Source organism: Halichoerus grypus, chromosome 14 (genome assembly GCF_964656455.1).
Source record: "Halichoerus grypus chromosome 14, mHalGry1.hap1.1, whole genome shotgun sequence".
Lineage (NCBI taxonomy): Eukaryota > Metazoa > Chordata > Mammalia > Carnivora > Phocidae > Halichoerus > Halichoerus grypus.
Window position 1 is genome coordinate 86555292 of NC_135725.1, and position 25758 is coordinate 86581049.

The 25758-nt window shown below is 51.9% G+C and overlaps 1 protein-coding gene across 8 annotated transcripts in view; it reads left to right on the forward strand.

The window, feature by feature from the left end:
* The window catches only part of SLC25A25 (solute carrier family 25 member 25), a 34770-nt gene extending 10491 nt beyond the window's left edge, over positions 1-24279 (forward strand). The window contains exons 1-11 of one of the 8 annotated variants that reach the window (XM_036086148.2): positions 5453-6640; positions 16186-16312; positions 16399-16486; positions 17159-17194; positions 17459-17570; positions 18782-18940; positions 20487-20639; positions 20952-21059; positions 21158-21325; positions 21893-22043; positions 22147-24279. In XM_036086148.2, the coding sequence (XP_035942041.1) occupies positions 6422-6640; positions 16186-16312; positions 16399-16486; positions 17159-17194; positions 17459-17570; positions 18782-18940; positions 20487-20639; positions 20952-21059; positions 21158-21325; positions 21893-22043; positions 22147-22331 (1506 nt within the window). In that variant the 5' untranslated portion in view covers positions 5453-6421 and the 3' untranslated portion in view covers positions 22332-24279. Of the gene's footprint in view, positions 1-5452; positions 6641-13470; positions 13742-13785; positions 13805-16185; positions 16313-16398; positions 16487-17158; positions 17195-17458; positions 17571-18781; positions 18941-20486; positions 20640-20951; positions 21060-21157; positions 21326-21892; positions 22044-22146 lie in introns of those variants that run through there. The other 7 variants (XM_036086152.2, XM_036086150.2, XM_078061813.1 and 4 more) reach the window with 7 other exon arrangements.
* The last annotated feature ends 1479 nt before the right edge of the window (positions 24280-25758 follow it).

Genomic DNA, 25758 nt, shown 5'->3' on the forward strand with positions numbered 1-25758 from the left:
AGTCTGCTTCTCCCTCTGACCCTCCCCCCTCTCATGTGCTCTCTCTCTCTCTCAAATAAATAAATAAAATCTTTTAAAAAAAATAAAATATGTTTCTAGGCAACATAGAGCTAGATCTTAACCTTTTTAATCCAATCTGACATTCTCTACCTTTTAAATGGGATGTTAGACCACTTATCTATACTGTTGTTATTGATACGGTTGGGTTTGAATCTACCATCTTGCTATTTGTTTTTTAATTGGCTGTTTGTTTTCTATGTGTCTCATCTATTCTTTGTTCCCTTTCTTTCTGCCTTCTTTTGGGTCAGTTGAGTATGACTGATGATTCCATTTTGTCTCTTTCCTTGGCTTACAAGCCAACTCTCTCTCTCCTATGGTAGCTTTAGGGATTATAATATATATATATATATATACACACACACACACACACACAAATCTTTAACTTATCACAGCCTTCCTTAACTGGTACTATATTAAATAGTTTAAGAATCTTAGTATACAGTTGACCCTTGAACAAGATGGGTTTGAATTGCGCAGGTCCAGTTCTACGTGGATTTTTTTTTGAAAAAAATAAATACAATACGGTACTATAAATGTATTTTCTCTTCCTTATGATTTTCGTTTTTGTTTCTTTTTTCTTTTTTCTTTTTTTTTAAGATTTTATTCATTCATTTGAGAGAGCACACAAGCACATGGAAAGGCAGAGGGAGAGGGAGAAGCAGGCTCCCTGCCGAGCCAGCCAGGAGCCCAATGTGGGGCTCAATCCCAGGACCCAGAGATCACTACCCGGAGCCAAAGGCAGATGCCCAGCCATCTGAGCCACCCAGGCACCGCCCTGTGATTTTCTTAGTAACATTTGCTTTTCTCTAGCTTTATTGTAACACTACAGTATATGATACATATATCATCCAAAATATGTGTTGATCAACTGTTGATGTTACTTACTGGTAAAGCTTCTGGTCAGCAGTAGGCTATTAAGTTTTGGGGAATCAGAAGTGGATTTTTTACTGTTAGAGGTTGGTGCCTCAACCTTCTGCGTTGTTCAAGGACCAACTGTACTTTCTTTTTAAAATATTTTTAAAGATTTTATTTATTCATTTGAGAGAGAGAGACAGCAGGAGCAGGGGAGAGAGGCAGAGGGAGAAGCAGACTCCCCGCTGAACTGGGAGCCCCACATGGGGTTCATCCCAGGACCTGGAGATCATGACCTGAGCCGAAGGCAGACGCTTCCACCTTCTGAGCCACCAAGGCACCCCCCAACTGTACTTTCGTTTCTATTCTCTCTCTCTTTTTTTAAGATTTTATTTGTCAGAGAGAGCACAAGCAGGGGGAACGGCAGGCAGAGGGAGAAGCAGGCTCCCTGCTGAGCAAGGAGCCCAATACGGGACTTGATCCCAGGACCCTGGGATCATGACCTGAGTGGAAGGCAGACGCTTAACCATCTGAGCCACCCAAGTGCCCCCCAACTGTACTTTTGTACGGCTTTTGTACTTTCATACTTTCCCAGCTTTTGTGCTATAGTTCTCATACATTTTTACTTCTACATATGTCATAAACCCACAATACATTGTTTTGCTTTAATTATCTTTTAAAGAGATTTAAATAACAAGAAAAAAGTCCTTTATATTTACCTACACAGTTACCATCTCTGGTGCTCATCATTCCTTGTGTAAATCTAGATTTTCCTTCTACCTGAAGGACTCCTTTAGCATTTCTTGTAATGCAAATCTGCTAGTGATAAATAATTTCAGCTTTCATAAGCCTGAAAAGTTTTTATTTTGCCTTCCTTGTGGAAGGTGTTTTTCTGGGGTAACAGTTTCTGATGGGAAGTCCCCTGTCATTCTTACCTTTGTTCCTCTGAATGTAGTGGGTCTTTTTTCTCTATCTGATTTTAAGATATTCCTCTTTATCACTGGTTTTCGGAAATTTAACTTGATGTAGTTTGTTTTATATTTCTTATGCTTGGGGTTTGTTGAGTTTCTTGGATCTGTGGATTTGTAGTTTTTAATGAATTTGGGGGAAAAAAATCTAGCTATTATGTCTTTAAATGTTTTTTCTGTCCCTACCTTCATGAGCTCTAGTTCGTATTAACGTGTTAGCGGTTGTCCCACGGCTCACTAATGCTCTGTTCATTATTTTGTTTTGCTTTGTTTTTTCTCTCATTCATTTTGGAAAGTTTCTATTGCTTTGTCTTCAAGTTCATCAATTTTTTTCTTTTTTTTTTTTTTTTTTTTATTTGAGAGAGAGAGTGAGAGAGAGAGAGAGCACAAGAGGGGGGAGTGGGAGAGGGAGAAGCAGACTCCCTGCCGAGCAGGGAGCCCGATGCGGGACTCGATCCCGGGACTCCAGGATCATGACCTGAGCCGAAGGCAGTCGCTTAACCAACTGAGCCACCCAGGCGCCCAATTTTTTTCTTTTGCATTGTCTAGTTTGCCAGTGTGTTTTTCATCTCAGACATTGTAATTTTCATCTAGAGTATCTGCAGTGTATCTATTTAACGTGTTAGAGCTTTCTGTTAGCTCTTGAGTATGTGGAATACCATTATGACTTTTAATATTCTATTATACACGTCATTTCCTTTTTTTTTTTTTTACACGATTTTATTTATATATTTGTCAGAGAGAGAGAGAGAGAACACAAGCTGGGGGAGCTGAGCAAGGAGCCTGTTGCAGGACTCAATCCCAGGACCCTGGGATCATGACCTGAGCCAAAGGCAGACGCTTAACCGATTGACCCACCCAGGCATCCAATGCATGTCATTTCTGGGTCAGTTTCAGCTGCTTGATTTCTGTCCTCATTATGGGTCATTTCCTGCTTCTTTGCATTCCTGTTAATTTTTTTTATTGGATTTTGTCTTGCTGGGTGCTAGATATTCTCATATTCCTATGAATATTCTTGAGGTTTTTTTCTAGAATGCCGTTATTTGGAAACCATCTGACCCTTTCAGGGCTTGCTGCTTAAAGCTTTATTTGTGGGGCCAGAACAGCATTTAGCCTAGGTCCAGTTTTGCCTCACTACTGAGGCAAAGCCCCCTACAAACCGTTCCTGACCCTCCCTAGATGATGAGGTTTTTCCTCTCTGGCTGGTGGGAACAGGATGCCTTTGGCTGGTTGTTTTGCCACCATCGGGCAATTGCCTCACATGCATGCATCATGATTCTAGGGCACCTTCAGCGGCTCCTCAGAGCTTGCTGTCTGTGCAGTTCCTTCCTCCCCGGTAGTTGGTCCTGCTCTGGCTGCCCTGGCCTCCCTGGCCCACCAAGCCCCTTGCCTTCAGCATGAGGGGACTGCTGGGCTCTGCCTGGGTACCCACTCCCTGTGCCGTAGCCTGGAGAAACCAGCCAGGGAGCTGGGGCAGTTGCAGGGCCTGCCTCATTTGCGTGGATCTCTCTGGAGTCACTGTCTTTTGTTCCCTGTGGGCAGAAAGGGGAATCAGTCCCTGTTATTCCATCTCGGCTGGAAGCCCCCGAGATTTTACTCAGTTCTGTGGGGTGGAAGAGTCCATTAAATGAAACGCCAGTAATCTACTACCTAAGGGATTTCTCTTGTGTTTGCAGATGGGAGCCCAAAACACCACCGTGCCCAATTCACCAGACCCTCAGGGTCTAAAAACAAGATCCATCTTCATGAAAGGATTACTTGTTTAGGGTTTGGGGCTCTGGGCTGACTCTTCTTTGGTATTAAAACTACTTAATTGCATGAACTCACAATCATTTTCTAGATAATGGTAATAAAATAGCTAGTATGGGGGCGCCTGGTTGGCTCAGTCAGTGGAGCATGCAACTCTTGATCTCTGGATTGTGAGTTCAAGCCCTATGTTGGGTGTAGAGATTACTTAAAATAAAAATCTTTTAAAAAATAAAATAACTAATATGTACTGTTCTCCTTTTTCTTAACATTTATTTATTTATTAGAGAGAGAGACAGTGCGGGGAGAGGCAGAGGGAGGGAATTACCTAATTTAGTCTTTAACCAATTCTATGAAGTAACAATACAGTTCTTTTACTATCCCCATTTTGCACATACAGATATTAAAGCACAGAGAACTGAAATAACTTGATCAAGATCATTCACAAAACGAGTAAGTGATGGCCAGGATTTAAACCTGGGCTCCGACTCTAAAGACTATACATCTAGTCAACGCACAGAACTGCTTCGAGATGAGGTCATTCTTTGCCCAGTGAGAGGGCAACTGACACTGGCCCCTCAGCTTTCAGACCAAGCTTGGCCATCTTGCTTTCACTTCTCATGTTTTCTTTTTAAGTAAGTGTATGTATGTACATAGGTATGCGTCCCTGGTCATACATGCGCATGATTCAGTTTCACAAGATCTAAGGCTATTCATTGAAAATAAATCTCCCACCTGCCTTTCTCCCCTCAAACTGCCAAGGGCCCCAAACCATCTCTTCAATTTTTAGTGTGTCTTTCCAGAGATATCTGTCACATACACACTGAGAAATCAATGGCAGCATATTGTGCCCTTTCTTCTGCACCTTGCTTTTCTCATTTAAAAAGATATACATATATTTTTAAAGATTTTATTTATTTGTGAGAGAGAGAGAGCGCGTGCACAAGCAGGGGGAGCGGCAGGCAGAGGGAGAAGCAGACTCCCTGCCGAGGAGGGGGCCAGATGCGGGACTCGATCCCAGGATGCTGGGATCATGACCTGAGCCGAAGGCAGACGCTTAACGACTGAGCCACCCAGGCATCCTTAAAAAGACATTTTTCAAGTCATTCCATAACAGTAGATAGAGATGCCTCATTCTAGGGTTCCACTGTATGGGTGTGCCAGAATCTTCCCCACTTCCCTTGTAAAGGGCTTGAAGTTGTTTGCAGACTTGCACTATTATAAGCAAGGCTGCTTGATAAAATGTAATATCCTTATATTTTATCACATATGTATCATATAAATGTATATGTGATTTCCCACGTGTGCAAACATATCTGCAGGATAAATTGCTAAAAGTGGAATTGCTGTGTCAAAGGCTTTGTTTGTGCTTTTAACATGTTGGAAAGCCGGGACTGACTGACACTTTGGAGAGGTTGTACTGATATATGCTCTCATAGCAGAGTGTGAGGGTGCAGGTTTCCCTCCACTCTCTCCAACACATGTTTTGAAACTTGTCTCATGCTTGTGTGTGTGTGTGTGTGTGTGTGTGTGTGTGTGTGTGTTTTAAGATTTATTTATTTATTTATTTTGGGCAGGGACGGGCAGAGGGAGAGAGAGTCCCAAGCCTCACTCCGCACCGAGCACAGAGCCTGTTGCAGGGCTCGATCTCACGACCCTGAGATCACCACCTGAACCGAAACCAAGAGTCGGGATGCTCAACTGACTGTGCCACCCAGGCGCCCCCAATGTTTGTGTTTTTAAAATAATGGCTGTGAACACCGTATCAAAGGGTTACTTTTGTGAGGGATACTGGTCACTGCATTGTCAGCTAGTAAATCAAGAAACAGAAGACCAAAGCTTAATTCCCTTTTATTCATGATCATCAACTCAGTCCAGTCTACAGACTTCATCTGTGCCTGGTTCTGGGTCCTTGCGGTAGAAAGATGTGTGACTTGGTCCCCGTCCCCAAGCAGCTCATGGTGTAGAGGAAGACGGGAGAATGAGTAGCTGGTCTGGCGTGCATTGTGTTCCGCACAGTTGGAGAGAATGGGATAATGGAGCAAAGAAGAGTGTTGCTAGATGTGCTAGGAAGTGTTGCCAGGGTCTCTTGATCAGGTTAACCTTGATGGTGAACGTTGTCCCGGAAACAAGCAGGCGGAGAGGAGGAAGTGGGGCTCCTGTGCGGCTGCAGTGCAGGGAGGATTCTGTGAGCTAGGAGGCTCGCTGGAGGTTGCCATCAGCACCTCCCTGCAGAACCGTCGGCTGCATGCAGGGGATCGGCCGCCTGTGATTGGAGGGACGTTGCTGGTTGGGATAATGAACTCCGTAGTGTCGGCCGAGGTGATTGGCCGCGCCCTGCTGCAGTGAGAATGCGGTCGGGGTGCTCGGGTCCTCGCTGGTGTGATGATCATTAGTGGAGCGAGGACTGCTGAATAATTGGGAGCTCCAAGTTGCTTCTGCCTCCAGGAGAGATCAGTTGGGCTATTGCTTTTTCCTTTTTGAAAAAAGCCACACATTTGATCACCGTCCACCTGCAAAAGTGAGTTTTTACTGAAGAAGCTCCAGCTGCTCTCATTGCCAGCAGCCCTGGCCGCGGGGGCTCTCGGAGAGTGAGCTACTTCTCAGGCCAGGCAGGACAGCAGTGCTAGCAAATTGGAAAAAGCAGGAAACAGCCACTGCATGCAGAGCTTCCAGCTTTACAACTCCCCAGGCTAGCCTTCCGAGCATCCGTGTAGCCAGAGATCCTTGGTATTGTGGTCACATCCCTCCTCAAAAGTGACAGTCACCGCCGGCGACGTTGGGAGGAAGCCGTGATGCTGCAGATGCTGTGGCATTTTCTGTCTAGCTTTCTCCCTAGGGCTGGGTGCCAAGGCTCCAGAGAGGGGAACAATAATGAAGTCAGAGGCACCCCGGCTCCAGCTCGGGGAGACCAGATGTCAAGCTTTTTGGGGAAACAGGACGGAAGGGCTGAGGCCACGGAAAAGAGACCCACCATTTTGCTGGTGGTTGGACCTGCAGAGCAGTTTCCTAAGGTAATGGTAACCTCAAGAGGACCTCCTACTTTAGGGGCTGGTCTAGGATCGGTTTCCTGGAAAAAACTGGAGTGTGGGGAGGAAGAGAGGACTTAGAAATCAATCAGTTTGGTATTGGAGGCTGGAGGGCAGAAGTGTTAGACAATGAAGAAGCCCAAGTCGTCAATCTAGAATCTTCCTGTGGCCACGGTAAAAGCTTTATCACCCTACCATGACTGCTTCAGTGTGGCCATTTGGGGAAGGAAGGTTGAAGGCAATAGAGGATTTACCTTAGGATTTGTCAGTTTGACCCCAGAGAGCCAGTTGAAAGGAAGAGACAAACGATAAGTGTGTCTTAGGTCTTAGCCTGTCTGAACAATGCAGGGAGGATCTTCAAAGTTGAACCCAGCCGCCTGGAGCTGCGGAGGGCCAGCCTGTCCTGCATCCCTAAGGTCAGACCCCTTGCCTTCGGGTCTGCAAGGAAGGCAGTGGGAGGAGGAGTCAGAGGAAAGGGTGGAGTCTCAAGGTGCAGAGGCCGGTACCCCTCGTGGGTCTGCGGGTCTGCTGAGTGCCAGAGCCTTCCGTTCATCTCATGCTCTGAGTGTGGGTTATCTCACCTCATCTTCCCGAGAGCCAAGGTAAGTGGTAACACCCCCATTTCATGGATGAGGAAACAGGTGCAGAAAGGTTGAGTAATTTGCCCAGGAATTAAACAGTTATGGAGGGTAGAGGTGAGATTTCACCCCTAATCTGTGTGGAACTTTGCCCTGTACCTGCCTCACTTTACCTTAAGAAAGCAGTTTTAACGGGACCTGTCGCGTTCTTGGGATTAGAATGGAAAGCGCAGTTTGTCCGGGATTTCTCCTGCCTGCGCTAGGAGCGACCTTGCTGACGTCCTGAGTTTGGGTTATTTTGAATCTATTCTCCTCGGGATAAAAATCAACTAGAAGAGGGAAAGAGGTTCTGCCCTGTGTCTGGCACATTGTAGATTCCCCCAAAATGTTGCTTGAATTGAATTGCTGCATCAAATAATAAATGTTTGGTTATCCTTTGCTGAGTGGGAGGGACTTTTGATGCCTCGGCTTCTGTGGGCGTTTAGGTGTGAGGTTGAGGAGAAGCCTCAGTGTCCGTGTGTGTCTGTCTGTCTGACCATCTGTTCCCCCACATCCCCCCCACCCCACCCCCTGCTCATCCTGGTCAGCATGGATCTCAGAGTCTGTGTTCTGAGGTGTGCTTCAAGCTATGTCACTTTCTACCTTTCTGTCATCTTGGGATGAGCTCAGAAATGGCAATGGTGCTCTCCTTTGTGAGGAGCTTTCTGATTTCCAGACCTGCTTCAGGGATCAAGGGATTGGCTGGCTCCCTTTTAAATTCACCTACTTTGGACTTTAATAATTAAACTGCTCCATTTCCCAAACTCATCCTGGCACCTCTTGCCAGCCCTCCCCGGGGGTGGCCTCACATCAGGACTTTCTGTTCTGAACAGCTTCCCTCCTGGCCTGCCAGTTAGGGGCCATGGGGCTGAGCCAGAGACCCACAGCTTTCACTAACCTGCTCTCCCCAAGAGAGGGAGAGATCAGCTAGAGGGGGAGTGGAGGGGGCAGCCCCAGGAGGGAGACAGATCAGCCGGTTCGGTTTGAAGCAAGAAAGCAAGCACATCTGGGCCGTGTGGACTCTTTAAAAGCAGATAAACCAAGACCTGGGGGCGCCTGGGGGGCTCAGATGGTTAAGCATCTGCCTTCGGCTCAGGTCATGATCCCAGGGTCCTGGGCTGGAGCCCCGCATCGGGCTCCCTGCTCAGCGAGGAACCTGCTTCTCCCTTGCCCTCTGCTTGTGCTCTCTCGCTCTGTCAAATAAATAAATAAAATCTTTAAACAAACAAACAAACAAACGAGACCTGGGACTAGCAGGAGCATTTCTATGGATAAACTGACAGTCGGAATAGCGTGTTTTCGCAGCATGTGGCCTTGCCTGCCGGCTGCAGTGACTGAGAGGGGGGTTTGGCGTTTGTGACCCCTGGCCAAGGGGACCTGGCCTCGCTGTCTCCCTCAGGAGAACGCTGCGGAAACCTTATAGACACATCCCCCTTGGTCCTCAGCTTCCCAGTTCTCCAGCCGCACTACTTTGTTTTGCTCTCATTTCCCCCGTTGAAATACGTCTGCTAGTGAGTCAGGTTCCTGCAGGCTTTGATTCTAGGAACTGTTCCAGTGTTCCCCTTTACCTTTGTCTTACAGTTAATCTGCAGTTGGAGACGAAAGCCTTAGTGTGGAGTAAGAGGCGCCCTCAGCAGCATTCAAGCTCTCAAATCCTGAGGGGCCGTCTTCTCAGAAGCTCAGAGAATTTTGCTCATTGTGTGTCTAATTGCCAAGTGTAGGCAGGTTTCATCGGAACCGGCTGCCCTGGGCTGTCATGGCAACCCGATCATCAAAGGACACCCCGGCTGCAGCAGCCAGTGAGGTTCGAGAGCCTTCCAGGTGGGTGGGGCTAGAAGAGCCGGATGCTGGCAGGGCTCCTTCACATATTAATATTTTTGGCTTGGTCTGAGTCATTGCAGGGGAGGGGGGAGATACCTTATGACTTAATGTTTCACTCCCAAAGGTACTCTACCTGCCCTGTTCTTACTCATGGTATTCGGCACTTACGGGAAGCACCTGTTCTGGAGCATGAGCCAGCCTGGTAGAATGGGGACGACTTGTGGTGGCATTGGGGGATTTGAGGGGGACAGGATGCTGCCTGGAAGAGGAACTTCTACCTTAACGGAGGAAATGGAATCCGATAGCACTAGATCCTCAGGGATCTAGAGTTGCTGTCATTGCTTCTGCATGCAGTTGTCACAGGAACGGACATCAGAAGAGAGCAGCGAAAGTAGATCTGGGTCACAAAATTAGAATAAGCAAAAAGAGCAGAAAAGAATGGTAGCCGGCAGGATGAGGAGAGGGACAACACAGGACACCGTGAGCTGGTGTGAATCGTGAGGAACCGAACGCGAACCTTGCTTTAATCTTTCTTACTGGTGTTTCCCCTCTGCATGGTCAGAAGCTGTAACACAGATCGGCTTTTGTGTTGTTTTCTAGCTAAGCCTGGGCCTGAACCTGTTCGGGTCACACCTTTCCCACACACCTGCCACCTTTCAATATGAAGTATTGCTTATTGTAATTCTCCGGGTCAGGCTTACAGGCTTTCTTTGGAAACCGAGTTCTAAAATCTTATTGGCAGTATCAGGTTTGGGTGCCATTTTACATGGATGTAACAAGAGCTGGGTCCTGGGTGAGGCTCAGCCCTGCTGCCAACAGGTTCTGGGGCCTGGGCGAACCAGGTCACCTCTCCAAGTCTGTTTGCTCATCTCAGATTAAAGGGCGACCCGAGGAGCCCCTCTGGGCCCCACTGTCTATAACCCCAGGGATACAGCACTTACCGCGGATCCCAGGTGCCTAGAGGTTGGCTCACTTGGACAGAATTTCCAGTTTCTTTGTGCAAGTGGAATTCCACATGACCTGTGAGACTCAGGAGGGAGGGGGTGGTTTAAATAAATAAGCAAACACCAATTCCGGTTTGTCCAATGAAGACATTCTGTTGGACTCCATCTCAGTTGCACAATACAAATACGTTGGAACCCTTAAAATTAACGTTGGAATAGAACTAACGTTAGCATTGTAAAATAATATTTTGACAAGCACACGCAGGGCTTTTCGGAGGACGTTTCTTGACCCCATGATACCATTGGTCTGTGGAGTAATGAGCTTTGTTATAATCAGGATTTCATCCTGTTTTTTTCTAGAAAACAGTTGCTCTTATCTGATAATGCTTTTTTTTTTTTTTTTTTAAGATTTTATTTATTTGACAGAGAGAGAGAGAAGGAACACAAGCAGGGGGAGTGGGAGAGGGAGAAGCAGACTTCCTGAGGAGCAGGGAGCCCGATGTGGGGCTCAATCCCAGGACCCTGGGATCATGACCTGAGCCGAAGGCAGACGCTTAACCGACTGAGCCACCCAGGCGCCCCATCTGATAATGCTTTAGTAAGTTTCCCACAAAGTATAGAATGTAGGTTTCACTTTATTTGGTATTGTCTTCGAACCTCTTCTTGTGTTAGTTCTATAAATACATCAGAAAACTCAATAGTACACAGAGAAAAATTCAGTGGTACAGTTATGTTTACCAAAATTATTTGAAAAATGCACTTTATTAGGAAACAAACATCTCCAAGTTAAACAACTTATTTTTTTCAGTCAAAATGTTTGCCATACTGTATTAGAATGACTGCAGTCATCACTGAAATGAGATACTTCAGCATCTCTCTTATTTTCGTTTCAGATGCAAATATGAATAATTTAACAAAGGAAGATCAGCATTTCAGAATGTAGCTCTTTTATTTATAAATGTGAACCTCCTTTTTTAAAATTTTATTTTTTAAAGATTTTATTTGACAGAGAGAGAGAGAGCACAAGCAGGGGGGGTGGCAGGCAGAGGGAGAGGGAGAAGCAGGCTCCCCGGGGAAGCCTGATGTGGGACTTGATCCCAGGATCCCGGGATCATGACTGGAGCCAAAGGCAGTCGCTTAACCAACTGAGCCACCCACGCGCCCTTTTAATTTTATTTTTAAGTAATCTCTCCACCCAACATGGGGCTCAAACTCACGACCCCGAGATCAAGAGTTGCTTGCTCTACCGACTGAGCCAGCCAGGTGCCCCTATAAATGTGAACCTACTTTTTTTTTTCCTAAGATTTTATTTACTTATTTGAGAGATGGGGAGAGCACAGACGGAGAGGGAGAGTGACAGAAACAGGCTCCCCACTGAGCAGAGAGCCCTGAGATCATGGCCTGAGCTGAAGGCAGACGCTTAAATCGACTGAGCCACCCAGGTGCCCCTAAATATAAACCTCCTTTAAAATAAAAATAATAGTACATGATCTTGTTGAGGTGGATAAAATACTCTGACGAGTGCAGACACTCAGAAAAACATACTTTAGGTCTTCAAGAGTGGTCGTGTTTGTTTCCTGGGGTCTTAAAGGCCTGCCACTGGCTTCACTCATTCAGAGGCTATTTATATCCGCACCCTCCGTGACCAAGTCAGGGTACAAAGGTTCAAAACCATAGCCTCCTGCCTTCAAGGACCCCAGTAGCAGAGATAAGTTGTACATGAACACAGCCCTGAACCAGAAATTCTGGATGGGGGCAGTTGAAGAGATAGATGACTGTCATGGACTTAGGTGGAGGCTGAGCAGAAATCGGGATAATCCAAGCTGTCTCCGGATTCCTCATCGGATCCTCCCCAGTGTAGCCCAAGACCTGTCTTTACAGACTCATCATCAAATCTCTTTTGGAAGGGCTGAAATGTCATGTAAGTCAATAAATGTTTCATAATGCTGTATTTAAGCATCAACATCTTTTTTTTTTTTTTTTAAGATTTTATTTATTTGAGAGAGCGAGCGCGAGCAGGGGGAGAGGCAGAGGGGGAGAGAAAGGGAGAAGCAGAACCAGGGAGCCCAATGCGGGGCTCATGTCCCTGGGATCATGATCTGAGCTGAAGGCAGATGCTTAACTGACTGAGCCACCCAGGCGCCCCACCCAACACCTTATTTTAAAATCCTTTTTTCTAGTTCTTAACAAAAAGCTTTTTAGCGAATTAAGAAATCCATTTTACTTTTGGTGATTTCCAAATTATAACCATCCATTTTTATCCATCCTGGTAGTGAGACTTAGTCTATATTAGGAAGTGGGGCACTATAGAAGGGACGTCTTTGTGACGCGGTCTGCCTCCGCAGCACGAATCTCCTGACATTTCCCGTGGGGAAGGGATGATGTGGAGATGGTAGGCTGGGCTGGAGAGGCTCACCCTTAGGTGATGACCCAAACCTGACTTTCCAGGACCTGAGATTTTTCTCTTATCCTCACGTCAAAGGGGTGTTCTGAAGCCGTGTTGCCCGATAGAACTTTATGGGTGATGGAAATGTTCAGTGAGTCCATGTGGCTGTGGAGTACCTGAAATGTGGTCACACAACTCAGGACCTGAATTTTTAATTTCATTTAATTAATTTAAAATTTAAAACTTCCCTCCTGAATAGCACAGACCTAGGCCAGAAAGCTTGCACTATACCAAACTTTGAAGTGTTCTGAGAGTGGGCTCTGAAGGCTATCTGGAGTCTTATGTGAGGGCCCAGCTGACCCCAGAGTAATGCTTCTGGGGAGTCCCTCCCCACAACCACCTTTAGTGAGGGTCCTTTCTGCCCCCATGGTGTCAGCTCCTGGGTGCTTGCAGGACCCCCAGGGGAAGCCTACAGGGGAATGGGTTGCTTCTGAGGTGATCACATTGCAGAGTGGCCTGGAAAAAGGTCACTGGCGCCAGCTGGAAGGCCAAGTCCAGGGCTCAGCCAACCCCGGGACAGCTCCCTGGCGGATGAATGAGCCAGAGCCCGCCGACGTGGGGCCACTTCCAGGATGGCTGGGCACCCGGCTCCCAGGCAGCCCCTGCCGACTTGTACCCTCACAGCTAAACTGGGCCCCTTTCTAGGGAGCATCGACTCAGTCTGTACATCCACTGATTTTTCTGTTGGGAATGATTTCCTAAGGGGAGAAAACCATTGTATTGGGTGACGCGTTTGGGGACCTTGTGGAAAAACATGCTGAGGGCTGTTTGTTCATCTGGAGGGCTTGGCAGCGGAGGGTGAAGGTTCGTTGGGGCAGCACTCTCCCTCGGCCAGCTTCCGAAGAGTTAACTCGGGGCGCCCGTGACGTCAGTCCTGATCTTTACACCCCTCCACTTGAGCAATCGCTGCCTCCTCGCGGGGGCCGGCGCTCATTGGCTGTGGGCAGGACTTCCCCTGGGCCGGCTTTTCTCAATTAAGTAAAAGGGCAGGGCCTGAGCAGCCAATGACAGCTGCGCCCCGGCTTATCTGGAGCGAGCGTGCGGCCCGGGCAGCATTCCCTGGCTCCGCGGCGGCCCGCGCGCCCGGCTCCCCGTCAGCATGCTCTGCCTGTGCCTGTATGTGCCGCTCATCGGGGAGACCCAGACCGAGTTCCAGTACTTCGAGTCCAAGGGCCTTCCCGCCGAGCTGAAGTCCATCTTCAAACTCAGCGTCTTCATCCCCTCCCAGGAGTTCTCCACCTACCGCCAGTGGAAGCAGGTCTGGAGCGGCGGCGGGCGCCTGCCCGGGGCGGCCGAGTGAATGCATGAGTGGTGGTAGAGGGTGCGCATGCGCGAACTCACCCCCCCCCCCCCCGCCCCGGCCTCGCCCATGGAAGGGAAAGAATGTGTGAAATGTGCAAGTTCTTTCCCCAGTTGTCATGTGGCTGTAGCCGGGAAAGGGTTATGTCACGTCACGGGAATGACTGGCTTTCTTTCATATGACTTCCAAGGAAGGCCGGAATTACTGGGGAGATACCTGTGGGAAATAGAAAGGAATTCTTTACTGGGGATGGGGGGCGGGTGGGGAGTTCCAGAGAAACACAGGGCCGCGAAGGGGGACACAGCCCAGCCACTGTGGGGCCGTTTCTCAGAGCTGGGGGAGGGAGAGGCAGAGAAGCTCCTGTTGGAGGCCTAGAGTTGGAACTGGAGCTGCGGAGGCTGGAGCTGGCAGGGCTGTGTCCTCGGGAGGGGGAGCCCTCCCAAGACTTCCTTTGGGAGCAGCAAAAATCGTGACATTTTGAAGATGGGGAAATGGCTCCAGAGCTTGTGGGGAGCCCCTTGCCTCCTAAAGGAGCACCTTGACTTCTCTGTTAATCAGATCTCATGCAGTCTCCCACTGCTCATGATGGCAGTGGAGGTCAGATGGTGTGCTGGGGATGGGAATTAGCATATCCTAGGAAGGAGACAGAAAGTAGGCCCGGTGGTTCTGAGGTAGAAGCAAGGACTTTGAGAATGTCTTGAAATCCCCTGCAGTGAACACATCCTTGGGTTCTCTGTATTACCGCACACCCGCCCCCACTGAGGCACATGGATCGTGTTGGTGGCAGAGAAGCCCAGAAACTGAAAAGCTCTGTGCCTCACATTCGCCTCCTAGATTCTATTTCCGCTCCTGCCATAAATCTAGAATGATAACCATATATGTAATTTGTACCATTCTTAGCCGAGAGCACAGATGTCTGCAGGAAGTTAACTCCAGATAGCAGATGCAATATATGCCAGCCTCTGTCTCACGTTCCTGCCACACCCCCTGTGTTGTTCTTTGGATCGTGTTAGGTGACATGGTATCTGTCCAGGCCTCCTCCTAGTACCCTCAGTGGCTGAGCAGTCACAAAGGGCCATCAGGTGGTTCAGAGAGTAACCATGATCTTAATCATGGGAGAGCACCAGCTAGCCAATGGTCCATCCATTCCGAAACCCACTGGCTCAGAGACTTCTAAAGCCAGATTGGTTTGTGACTAGTGAGCCTGTTTCTCACCGAGAGAATTGGGCAACACAGGAAGACTATGACCATTTTCCTTAGGAGGTTCTTGGTCCAGATTTTGGGGTGTTGCTAGGTTGCAGTGACTCATGTGTGTCACCCACCTTCTTGAGATTAACTTTTAGGGCGGCAGCGGGATCTCCAGGGAGGTGGCTCTGGAGTCTTAACAGGCCCAGCCTGAATCTCGCCCACCACTTCCCTGGCTGTGTAACCTTGGATAAATTAACCTCTCTGAGCTTGTTTCCTTCTCTGTAAAAAAATGGGGGGAATGACAGTACCTGCCTCCCAGAGCTGCTTGAGAGGGTTCAGCAGGGTACTAGGGGTAAAGCATTTAGCGGGCCCTGTGGCACAGGCCAAGGGCTCGCTCGTTTGGGGAGAATTTCCAGGGGCTGAGCATGCACAACTGCAGCTGCTGATCAAAGCTCACCTCTAGGGGCAGGCACAGAGTTCTGTTCAAGGGGTCTCTTCAAGCCTTCTTGGGTCAGGAAACTACTAAGAGCTGGCCTGCTTTTCAGTACCTGGTTATGTCATCTGGCTGCCCTGGGATCAGAGGCCGGCAGTGCCATCAAGCCCATGCCCGCACCCAAGAATAGTCCCCCTTGGCTCCTACCAGGGTCCCCTGGCCATGTTTCTGCCACGCAGGCATCGGCAGGGGCCAGCTCTGCCCCCATACCTTTACGCTGGTCACCCATTTGTTCTTGGGCCAGTGCCACTGTTAGGGATAAAAAGAGCAAGCTGCAGCATTCCTCGTGACATCTGGAGCGCCCGAGGCCATCCCCACATTTGGGCAGAGAGCATGCGGGCTGAGGCCGGGCGCCAGGGACCCTGCTGCAGGGGAACACACAGCTGACCTTGGTTGTACAATAAGTTAGTCTTCAGGACACTTGGAATGAGAAAGTGCCAAGCCGGCCGCTTGCTGGCCTGTGTCTGAAGGGCGCCTCCCAGGGGTGCCTTTTTCCGTTTGCTTGTGAGGGGAAGCAAGGTGGGCTTTTGCTTGGGTTCTGGCTAGGCCTTGGGGATCCAAGTGGTGGCATTGGGAATAGAGCCGAGGAAGCATCTCAGGTCCTTGAGGCCACCTCTGTGCATGGGTTAGCACAGTTGTTTCCTGGGGACGGGCCGCCACGAGGAACAAGGAAAAGCTGGGGCCTGAGCTCAAGGAGGAAACTTTAACTTTTTTTTAATAGAAAATTGTGCAAGCTGGAGATAAAGACCTCGATGGGCAGCTCGACTTTGAAGAGTTTGTCCATTATCTCCAAGATCACGAGAAGAAGCTGAGGCTGGTGTTCAAGAGTTTGGACAAGAAGAATGATGGTGAGCGTTGCCTCCAGAACCAGTGGCCGCCCGGGTCTCAGGCCTCTTGCGGGCCTGGCCCCTGGCTGAAGCCTTTGTTGTTGCAGGACGGATCGACGCTCAGGAGATCATGCAGTCCCTGCGGGACCTGGGAGTCAAGATATCCGAACAGCAGGCCGAAAAGATTCTCAAGAGGTGAGAACTTTGTCAGCCTCTGTATCTGGTTTAACAAATGCATGATGAAAGAAACGTTCTTGGACCAACCCCGTGGCGCCCTTCACTGTATTGACCCCGTTTCTCTGAACTTCGGCTTCTGGTGGTTTGACGCCATGAGTAGGTAGCCCCTCCCCAGGAGCAGCCGCTCCCTGAGTTCCAGGCCAGAGTCACAAATCACCTGGAAGTGTGCCCGCTCACCGGTGACCCGTGAAGAGAAAAGACCAGTTGGGGGGATTTCAAGTGGGTGAAAGGCAAGCAAGGACCGCTCTCTCTGCCTGGTGGGGACAGGAAGGGGCTCGGGTGGCAGCAGTCTGCGTACGGTGGACTTCTCCCCGAGAATGCTGACTTTTCTCCCCCCTGTAATCAGACGTGCTGCCCCGAGACAGCTCCCAGGGGAGCCCTGGTCCTGGGGGGAAAGCATATGTAGTGGCCGTGGCGGGAAATCGCGCAGATTGGCCTTAGGAGCGCTGCCCCTGCTGCCCGCGCCTTTCCAGATCCCCGGGGCCGGAAGCGGCTGGTCAGGGACAGCTGCCTCTCGTCCGGCTCCCTGGACGTTGTGCCATGCTATGTGCCTGCTTCGCTAACATCTGCTCAGAGCACTTATCTGTGTTTCTCCTCTCTCCTCTGCATCCTCCTTTGTCTGTCTGTCAGAATACGAACGGGCCACTTCTGGGGCCCTGTAACCTAGTAAGTATCCGTGTCACCCTGGTGACCCCCTCCCTCCTGGACCTCTGTGCCTGATCAGAACAGGGTTCTTGTGGGTCATTGTATTCCCGTTTCCGTGCAAAGTGGGGTGTGGAACCACCTCGCCTCTTCACTGGGGCCGAGGCACCTCCCGTGGTTTCCTCAGTGGCCCAGCGCCTCCCCTGGGCTCGCCTGGAGGGGGGGAAGTGCAGCTCACGTATGGGCCTGTTTACCCCGGGGGCAACCGACCATGCGCCTGTCTTGCAGCATGGATAAAAATGGCACGATGACCATCGACTGGAACGAGTGGAGAGACTACCACCTTCTGCACCCCGTGGAAAACATCCCCGAGATCATCCTGTACTGGAAGCATTCCACGGTGAGTCCCGTGCCCCGGGCCGTGAAGGCACTTTCTCCCTCCTGCATTCACGCGTCCGCTCTCGAGGCGTCAGCCCCCATCCCAGTGTGGGGGTGAGAGTGGGGTTTTCGGCTTGCCTCTTCTTTAGCACAAGACTCCACTCCTCTGCCAGCCCCACAGAGCCCTCCACGTGTGCCCTCCATTCCCCCACGCCAGCCCTGACCACCCAGACACGGGGTTCCCTCTGCCCCGGATGCCCTCCCGCCCCACATGCTGCCTGTCCTTCAGGGTCTGCTCCAGACACCGCTTCCCCAATCCTGCTCGTTCTCCCAAAGCTCGCGTGCGCCTGGGGCAGCGGGGACAATACTAGAACAAATAGAGCCATTAAGTTTCTTCCCCCAGCACCCCATTTTTTGTGTCCTTTCTCTCTGTCAAAGAAAATGTCCTGTACATGCTACTCTGTCACCCCTGTCAGCACTGCTGTTCAGAAAGACCCATCACACCTCCCTGGTTGTGGCCGTGTTGACCCCCCACCTGCGAGCCCCTTCTTTTGGGGTACGCCCGCCCCATCTGCCGTCTTAGCTACCCCAGACTGTCCGCTCTGGGAGGGGAGGCCGGGGGCGCGCCTCTGGTCTGTCTCCCGCAGTGCCCAGGGCAGGGTCTCACCCTCAGGGCACCTCTGGCTCTCCAGTTGGCTGATGGGAGCAGAGCTGGCTCTGACCAGGCGGGATGCCACCCAGGAGAGCGGCTCTTCTGTAGGCATTGCCGTCTCTGATATTTGCCGAGGCCCTGTGCAATGTTCTGCCGGCGTGATCTGGTTCCACATCGGGTTTCAGAATTTTTACCCCTGACTTGACCCTTTCAGTACAGGCAGTCTGGTGATCCTCAGCTAAAATGCCTTTGTAAGCCGTTCTTGCAAGAGCCAGGGGCAAGTCTCTGCAAGGCTGTCCAAATGGTTTTATAACCGCTTTCTTCCAGCCTCGCTCTCAGATTCTCTCCCTGGGCCTCTGCAGGGCTCACACCGGGGTCGGAGCTATACCACCTCCACACGGTGAACGGGAAGGGGCACACTCGTACCCCCACCCTGGGCCTGGGGCATTGTCACCATCTGTGTGGCCCCTGGGGCCCGGCCATTCTGGACGGTGCCAGGTTACGGACCTGGCTGTCTGCCAGCAGCTTGGCCACGAGCATCAGGAGCCTGCTTGTTTTATCTCTGCTGGTCTTCCTTGCAGATCTTTGATGTGGGTGAGAATCTGACGGTCCCCGATGAATTCACCGTGGAGGAGAGGCAGACGGGGATGTGGTGGAGACACCTGGTGGCTGGAGGCGGGGCCGGGGCTGTATCCAGAACTTGCACGGCGCCCCTGGACAGACTCAAGGTGCTCATGCAGGTACGTGGGAAAACGGGCCTCAGACCACCCGGTTTCCACCCCGTGGGTCCTCAGTGAGTCGGTTTTCTCCTCCTTTGTCTTTTGCTCTTTGGGCTCATACTTTTCTAACCCAATAAATTAGATTGGAATTATTGCTCAGACAAGGGCAACAGAAGATCCAGGTCTAAGTGCCCTTTTGCATGTAGTTTATTTCATCTTATCCGGGGCACAAAAGCCAGGGGTCACATTACAGGGCTGAAATGTGGGCATGTGAAGCCAGTGAGAACCGGGGTGGCAGGAACCTGTTGCCCTGGGCACATCTTGTGTAGGCAGCACACGGGGTGGATGCGAGCAGACCCCCACCTGGCCCAGACACCTTTACCTTGGCCGGGCGCCCAACTCCACGTCCGCAGGGCAGAGATAAGCTAGGTCCACGTCAGGGACAGGCTTGCGAAATTGGCCTGCACAAGGATGCCCTGTCGGACTTCAGTGTCGCCTGAACGTGTCTGGCCCCCCCCCCCCGCACCCCCCCGGCCCTTTGCTTGTGTGCAAGTGCTGGTGTTTCTGAGCCCTGCTCAGAAAAGGTGCCATCCTCTTGGGATGATGAGCACTGGGTCTTGTATGGAAGTGATCAATCACTGAGTTCTACTCCAGAGACCAAGATTACACTGTACGTTAACTACCTAAAATTTTTTATTTATTTTATTTTTTGTGGAAGATTTTATTTACATGTCAGAGAGAGAGCATAAGCAGTGGGAGCGGCAGGCAGAGGGAGAAGCAGGCTCCCTATTGAGCAAGGAGCCTGATGCGGGGCTCGATCCCAGGACCCTGGGATCATGACCTGAGCCAAAGGCAGAAGCCTAACCGACTGAGCCACCCAGGCGTCCCACTACCTAAAATTGTTTTAAAAAGAAAAGAAAGGAAGAAAAAAAGGTGCCATCCTTTCCTCCCCATCTTGCCCTCCTGAGCCTGCGTTGTTTTGAAGGCTGTTAAACATGACTCCCTTCTCTTGCAGAAGTGGGGGGTGGGAGGGTGGAATGGTTTGGGGAGAAAAGCTCTGGGGAATGAAACCTGACCGGGGTCCCACCTTCACAGCTATGTGACCTCGTGACCTGCTTCCTCACTCCAGTGCCTGGACTTCCATTCCTCTGTAAAACCCAAGGGGCTTGAACAAATTGTCTCCCCAGTACCTGGGATGGGCCTTACAGTGATCCATGGTTTTATGATGGTTGAAGCTGGTTATGGGTTCGGGAAAGCCCAGTATATGACTCTCGGCACTAATGTACGTGTTTGAAATTTTTCCATAGTAAAAAGCTCAATTGAAAAAATGTGGTTAAGGTAGTGGCCGCGGGGTGTTTAGCACAATGTTGGCACCCAGGAGGTGGCCCGTGAAGAACGAGGGTAGCCATGTGGGATTCTCCCGGTGCCGAGTTGGCCTTCAGAACCCGGCCCGGAGAGAGCTGCCTGCTGACCCCGATGTGCGGGCCTGCGGGAGAGGCTCTCTGTCCCATGATGGCTGCCCCCTGGCCACGGGCTTCTTTCTGACCACTCGTCCTTCCCTCCTCAGGTCCACGCCTCCCGCAGCAACAACATGTGCATCGTGGGCGGGTTCACCCAGATGATTCGAGAAGGTGGGGCCAAATCCCTCTGGCGGGGCAACGGCATCAACGTCCTCAAAATTGCCCCCGAGTCGGCCATCAAATTCATGGCCTACGAGCAGGTGAGGACCTCGCTTCCCCAGGCGGGGCGCCTGTCGTCAGCTGTTTCCTGAGCTTCCCTGGGCCGAGGTCCCTGCCCTGCTGATGCCCTGGAAGCTGGAGCCAGTCACTGTACCCAGGGGACAGCAGGGAGAGGCAGGTGGCTGGGTCCGGCCCCCACTCTGCTGCCAGCCCCAGCATGGGCCAGTTCCTTCTATTTCTGGACAGTGTCAGATGTGCCAGGAACACCCGGTCTTGGCTCTGGGAGGAACCCTGGGGCAGGGGCAGCTGAGCTGGTCTCGGGCGTATATCCGTTCATTTGCTCTCTCTTCTAGATCAAGCGTCTCGTGGGGAGTGACCAGGAGACCCTGAGGATTCACGAGAGACTTGTGGCAGGGTCCTTGGCCGGGGCCATCGCCCAGAGCAGCATCTACCCGATGGAGGTGAGGGCTGCCTTGGTCCTAGAGTGGGCAGCGCGCATGGGGTGAGGGTGAGGAGTGGGCCGTGCTCACGCTCCCATCGCTCCTTTTGGCTTCTCCAGGTTCTGAAGACCCGGATGGCCTTGCGCAAGACAGGCCAGTACTCAGGCATGCTGGACTGTGCCAGGAAGATCCTGGCCAGAGAGGGAATGGCTGCCTTCTACAAAGGCTATGTTCCCAACATGCTGGGGATCATCCCCTACGCTGGGATAGACCTAGCCGTCTACGAGGTGAGGCCCTAGCGGGCTCAGGCTCCTTGACCAAGTAGCAGAGATTCAGAAACCCCTCCCACCCAGGTCCCTGCCTGTTCTCGCTCCATGATAGACACTGGGGGATGGCTGCAACAAGGAACCAAGCGTGTCTCCTTCCAGACTCCTCTGTTCTCTGCAAGGGTCTCCTGTCACACTGCCTGCCCCTGGCAGCCCCCAGGTTCTGCAGCCTCAGGGACTCAAGTGGGCAGATCACCGGACTATGACGCCAGGAGAGCTCACTGGGCCCCCAGCAGACTTCCGACCACAGAAGTCAGACTCTCTGGGTGGGGAGGTGGCTGTTGCCCCGCCTCATCCCCACTCCCTGTCCTATCCAGGAATCCCCAGTGACAGCAGAAACAAAGGGCAGGCAGGCCAAGCGAATCAGGTTACAGTAGCCTCGAGGATCCCATATGACAAGGAAATGCCTCCTGTGCGGATCCAATAACTACACCCCCACCCCCAGACCCTTGTCTCTTCTTGCCTCATAAGCTTTTTCTGGGGCTCACGGGCACTTTGCCTCATCCCTGTCCCCCTTGCCCCTGCCAGACGCTCAAGAACGCCTGGCTACAGCGCTACGCCGTGAACAGCGCGGACCCTGGTGTGTTTGTGCTCCTGGCCTGCGGCACCATGTCTAGCACCTGCGGCCAGCTGGCCAGCTACCCACTGGCCCTGGTCAGGACCCGGATGCAAGCCCAAGGTAATGCTGGTGCTGGGCCAGTCCCCAGGGACCCATCTCCCCGGGCACGTTGGGCTCGAGGAAGGAGCTGGTAAAGCCCTGATGGGTGCCTCTCTCACGACAGCCTCCATTGAGGGCGCTCCAGAGGTGACCATGAGCAGCCTCTTCAGACAGATCCTGCGGACCGAGGGGGCCTTTGGCCTGTACCGGGGGCTGGCCCCCAACTTCATGAAGGTGATCCCAGCCGTGAGCATCAGCTACGTGGTATACGAGAACCTGAAGATCACCCTGGGCGTGCAGTCGCGGTGATGGGACGGTGGGGGCAGGGGGGGCAGCCCCGCCTCGCGCGGCGGACTCCCAGATCCTGGGCCCGCAGCCCCGGGATATGTAGCCATCCATTCTGTGAATGTGCCAACACTAAGCTGACTGAAGCCAAGCTGTGAAAAGCCTGGGATGCGCCCGCAAGGCAGTGGGGCAAGGCCCAGCAGGCCCACGGGCTGTGTCCTGCTGACCCTGGCTGGCCGGCACATCCTTTCCAGGGGCCAGCAGGACACGGGCACACGCACGCACGCGGGGACCGGACATTTCCCGCGGTGCCTGCCGGACAGTGGGGCCCAGAGCCGGCTTCGTTCTTCCATCTCGCTGCCAGACCACCAGCCGCAGGCCCTGCCCTCTGGCCTGCTGGGCGCCTACCCCGTGCCCACCTTGCTTCCTTCCTCGCTGCTGTGTTAGTATGGTAGGAGGAGGGCCACCAGCCCTCTCCCCGTGTTAGCGCTCGCTCCTCTCCCCTCGGTCCGTGGGGGCCTCACGCCCTGGCTTCCTGGCCTACGGGTTCCCCTCTGGCTAGGTTGTGCAGGGGGAGAGGGAGGAGTCCGGCTTCTGTGCTCACCCTCATCTGAGCCCCGCTGTTGGCCTCTGAGCTCCCCAACAGATGGGCCCCTGGATGTGCGTATGCATGCAGGGGGCAGGGCCAAGCCCCTGCATTGGCTGCCCGCCTGGCCTCCCAGTGCATGGCTTCACGGAAGGCAAGGGCTGGCTCCCGCAACGCAGAGGGCCTTGCTGCTCCTGCCACCAGGGGTGTCCTGGTGCTCTGAGCTGGCCCCAGACTCCATCAGGACTGGCGCCGGCTCAGAACCACCTCCCTGTCCCCGCTCTGGAATGAGAGCCGGGTGGGCACCACGGAGCTGCAGGAAGGGCAGCCCCTGCCCCGCGTCTGTGCACCCTGATGAGAGGAGGAAAAGGTGTTCAAGGCCTTAATTATGTATTGTTGGGCAAAGGGTTTTGTTCAGAAGGACAAGCTGGACAAATGTGTACGTTCTGTGCTTCCCGAGGGAAGACAAAGGGGGTAGAGAGCCTGGCTGACTTCATTAAAGTCTGTTTCCGAGCCTCTGGGGATTCGTGTCCAATCCCAATCGGGGCAGAGTGGGACCAGCCTCACATTCCACTGATGCAGGGTGTCACTGCTTGGAGCCTATTTATTTCGTATTTATTTGAACAGAGTTATGTCCTAACTATTTTTATAGATTTGTTTAATTAATAGCCTGTCATTTTCAAGTTCATTTTGTATTCATATTTATGTTCATGGTTGATTGTACCTTCCCAACACCCTCCAGGTGGGGTGGGGAGAGGAAGGAGGGGCCGTGGGAGTGACCTTTCCTGCCACTGGCCACGCTGACGTCAAGTCTGTCCAAAGAAATTCCTGGGAACTGGCAACAGATAAAAGGTCGGGGGGGAGGGGCCCTGGTCAGGGGGGATGACCTTGGGCAGGCTGGGACAGGGCTCGCACCCAGGAAGCCTTAGGATCTGAGGGTTCAATAAGGGGCAGGAAGAGTGGCAGAAATCTCAATTCCACTGAAAATGAAAGTCCAAACCATTTCTTGGGCTGGGAGGATCTCTTTATTTTATCCTTTCGAATGACAAGGCGCTGAGGGGCCTATCACTGTGAGTTTGGGGTGGGAGCTCCAGGAGAGGGCGGCCAGTACCCCGCCCCTGCCTGTGAAGTGGGCTCCCTCCCTCCCTCCCAGGCCCCTCGCCCGCCGCCGCCACCCCTGCTCAGCAATGCTGGTCAACTTGCGACTCGAGGTCGCATTTCCATTCCACCATAATGACCTAGTGAGGACAATGCAAATAGGATGCAAAGATCAATGCAAAAATTATTGTTATATATCAGTCTAGCGATAACTGGAATTTGTGAAAAAGCAAAGAATTGGAAGTTGTCACTTCAAACAGCCTTCTAATAAAGTTGTTTCAAAGCTGATGACGGAGCCATGATTTATCTGATATGGGCTTGGGTGGTGGGGGAGGGGGCGTTTGCATGTTAGAAGATGAATCCATGTTTGTCAACAGAGAAAATGAGAAAGCTAGCCCCTCTGGGCTTCTCAGAAGCACTCCCTCTTGAAAGTAGATATTTGTAGGATTTGGGGTGCTCTGCCCAGATCGCCAGAGCCCCCCTGAGTTGTGAGCCCAATGGTTCTTCCTCAGCCCTCCTCCAGTTGAGTCTGTCTTGGGTGGAGCTGATCACTCCCTACCCCTGAGGCCTCTGCAGAGGCTGTGTGCTGTCCATTCCCGGGCTGCCCCTCCCCAGCCTCCCCGGTGCACACTTGCACACTTAGGGATGTTGCAGGGCCCCCCGCCTGGCGTTCTTGTTTTGTTTTTAAAAGATTTTATTTATTTGAGAGAGAGAACAAGAGCACATGAGTGGTGGGGGAGGGGCAGAGGCAGAGGGAGAAGCAGACACCCTGCTGAGCAGGGAGCCCAATTCGGACTCCATCCCAGGACTCTGGGATCATGACCTGAGCCGAAGGCAGACGCTTAACGACTGAGCCACCCAGGCGTTCCCGCCCTCCCTCCCCCCCCCCCCCCCCCCCGCCCCGCACCTGACATTCTTGATCTGCTTTCTGCCTGTCTCCCTGGGAGAAGGTGAGGCCTCTGGGGCAATGAATACATTTGCGGTGTATCTCCGGCACTTAAGACAGTGCGGGGTGCTGCTTTCATTAAATGACTATCTACACTCTGTCCCCTGATGGCCCCAAGTACCACAGGTCAGGGCAGCAGGGGAGAGTAGGAAGCGGCTTGGGGAACCCACCAGGGGGCTGTGGCATTCAGAGGCTGTAGGGAGGCCCAGAAGTGTGCCCAGGTTTGAAACTGGTATATACCACGTGTACTGGGTCGAAGAGCATCCCCTCAAAACTCATGTCCCCTGGGAACCTCAGAATGTTGCTTCACTTGGAAATAGGGCTTTTACAGATGTAATCAAGTTAAAGTGAGGTCACACTGGATTACAGTGAGCCCCAAGTCCAATGAGTGGTGTCCTAGAACACGGGACTTTGGACAGAACATGCCCAGAAGAGAGGGAAAAGGCCATGTGACCACGGGGCTTGCATCTACAAGCCAGGAAATGCCAAGGATTGCAGAGGGCTGCCCAAAGCAAGGGGAGTGGCAAGAAGTTTCTCCCGCAGATTGTCCAGAAGGGCCCAACGCCACCAACACATGGATTCCGGACTCTGGGCCTCCTGAACTATGAGAGAATGAAGTTTTGTTGTTTGGGGTCATCTAAGTTTGTGGTGATTTGTTAACGGCCGTCCGGGGAAACTAATATGCCACCCGCTTCAGCTGTTCGTTGCCAGGGTAACACGCAGAAACCATTTCCCAACGATCAGGTGTGGCAAGTGGACCCCTTTACCCTGAGCCTGCTCTCCCAAGCAAATGTTCTGTAGTACGGTAGGCAGAATTATGT